The sequence below is a fragment of the Merops nubicus genome, unplaced genomic scaffold (genome assembly GCF_000691845.1).
Source record: "Merops nubicus isolate BGI_N331 unplaced genomic scaffold, ASM69184v1 scaffold53334, whole genome shotgun sequence".
Lineage (NCBI taxonomy): Eukaryota > Metazoa > Chordata > Aves > Coraciiformes > Meropidae > Merops > Merops nubicus.
Genome location: NW_008605964.1, coordinates 2,657 through 5,123, shown reverse-complemented (window position 1 = coordinate 5,123; position 2,467 = coordinate 2,657). Strand labels below are relative to the sequence as shown.

Below are 2,467 nucleotides of genomic sequence, written 5' to 3'. Positions count from 1 at the left end.
AGGATGACTTCCCTTGACCTGGTGGCCACCTCTCACTGCTTTGTGGCTGAAGCACTACTCATATTCCTCAAGAATCAGTTAGAAATTGGTTTTACTATCATATTCTGTTATTTTATTTGGAGTGTGTTTTTCCTAAGTTGTTTAGGAAGACAAAAAATGTATTAATAGCTCTGGGGCCAGAGACCTTCTGGAACTCAAGGTTGTACAGAATTATTACTGAAATGCATGAACAGAAAATAAAACCTTAAGAAAATTACAGTCAAGTGGCAGTCAACACACAGAGCATCTTTGCTGTTCATTGCCTTGTAAAGTATCAGTGGATATGAACAGAAACAATTACAGTGTTAATGGCTGTGCATTAAGGAATTTTGTTTTATCATTGCCTTATGTTCTTTAGGTTCTTGTCTAGAATGGACAATAAAAATATTTTTTCTCTGACAGCTCAATACTATTGTAGGCTTTGCCAAAACATTAAGATGGAATCACAGCTAATAATGAAAATTGGAAGACTGGCTTGACTTGCTCAATTTGGTGAGCAAAATGCTTTTCTCATTCCATGAAGCTGTCAGTGCAACTCTCAGGACAGTGAGCAATGTAACATTAAGAATGCAGTCCAAAATTAAAAGTAACCAGTCTGAAATCTTCTGGTCACATACAACACAGCTGCAGCCAGAAAAAAATCATTACCATAAAAATTGGTTGTGTTTTTTTTTAAATCTTCTGTTTTGTAATATAATAAAATATACAGGCAATTACACAACTGGTATCTGTCCACATTATTAAGCTAAATGGTTTACCATTCGGGGGGCACCATACTTCCATCAACTTCCCAAAACGTATTTTTGCCATTCATTTCATCAGTATAGATGACCCATCTGTGTCGACCTTAAATAAACAAACAGAAATATCATATTAGCTAAAAAAAAATATATATTTTCATATAAAGGAGAGAATTCATGAAAACACAAGGAAAAGTATTTTCACTAAAAGTATTGACTATTATGGGTACTTATTTCCAAGTCTTCTGTATTTCCATTGTTACTTTATTTTTATATGGCTGAATTTAACGCTCTCATGAGGAAGCAACACCAGTAACCAGTTTAAGCCTATCCTGTGGTTCTTTGCCCTGAAGTGATCAAACAAGTAAGCAGAGCTATGAGGCAGTTTTAAAGGCAGTTCTCTTTTCCCTCACCTATTAAGCTATCAGCTTTTAGGTCAAGGACCAAATTCACCTCTCAATCACATTATCACACAGGAATACCTCCAGAGAGAGCATCTGCTTGGCGCATATTTATTCCATACTTATTATTTCAGATTGTCTATGATTGCAAATTAATTGGGGGAAGCAGTGAAGAGACAGAAGATGGCAGAAGATGTCTCATTTCGATGAGCTCCATCTCATAGGCAACAAGTTCTATTTCACTAGCAGAAACCACACAAGCTATACAAATCTGGAGAGGTGTTCACATTAGCACACATACCGAAGAAGTTTCTTTTGTCTTCGTAGTATTTGTTCCCATATTTGTCAATTCCTATCAGTGTACCAGTCTTCAAGTCATTGACCCTGTGAATTCCCAAAACAACGGTTTCAATTGATGTCATCTTAGAATGAAGTGGTGATAAGAGGTTTCTTTGTGAATTGTAAAAATCTGTAATGAAAACTCTTAAACCCATGTTTGTAAAGCTATTAAACAAAAACATCCAAGCTTAAGGACTGCAAAACATAATCAACTATTCCTGCAACTAATGTCAGTGTGCTTTTACTGTGCACCCCACTGACAGGATAACAGAAGTCAGACAAAAAGGCTCTTGGAGGCTATTATTTATTTTAAAGCTCTTTAGAATGGAAGGTAAAGCAACTCCACAATATAACACAATTTAACACCCACAAAACCTTAAATACTGAGGAATTAAGTCCCAGAGACACAGGCTAATTGACTTAGCTGAAGATGTGAAGGATCTTTCTTCACTATTTGTTACTATTATTTCAGCTTGAATTGTCATGGCAAGCAGCCATGATGACCACTGTAAACTGAAGCAGTCTAAGAGACCTCACATGCCTGTGTGGGCACTAACCTCCAGGAGAGAAATAGTAATATTTTAAGCCATTGCAACTGCTTGCCAAGGAAATGCTGCGAAACCCTAAATTACAATTGATACTTTCCAGCTTTTGTGTAACTGTGAAAGCTGAAAGCATTTATGCTGACAGTCTGGACACTTACACTGACCCAGATAAGGGACAACTTTTCAACAGTTTCAACTGTTTATACAGAACATATTTTAACGTTACTGTACATACGAATAATTAAAGTGCACCTATATGCAGTTAACTAACATTCTAGTGTTAAAATCACCAAAGTGCTCTTTTCCCCCTAGATCTGCATCTTTGTTTTCCTTTTTACTGACATTTATCCCAGGCAGAATTACATAAGGAAAAGTTCTTTGTAGTATTATATGCACTCTGAAC

At 36.2% G+C, this 2,467-nt stretch overlaps 1 protein-coding gene across 1 annotated transcript; it reads right to left on the bottom strand.

Moving 5' to 3' along the window:
- Positions 1-797: 797 nt before the first annotated feature.
- Positions 798-1,602, bottom strand: LOC103772151 (NADH dehydrogenase [ubiquinone] 1 alpha subcomplex subunit 12-like; the record flags this gene model as incomplete). Its single annotated transcript, XM_008939469.1, has 2 exons — positions 1,482-1,602; positions 798-885 (listed from the first exon to the last, which is right to left on the bottom strand). Coding segments are annotated over exons 1-2 (209 nt in total), but the record flags the coding sequence as incomplete, so codon positions are not given.
- Positions 1,603-2,467: the final 865 nt, after the last annotated feature.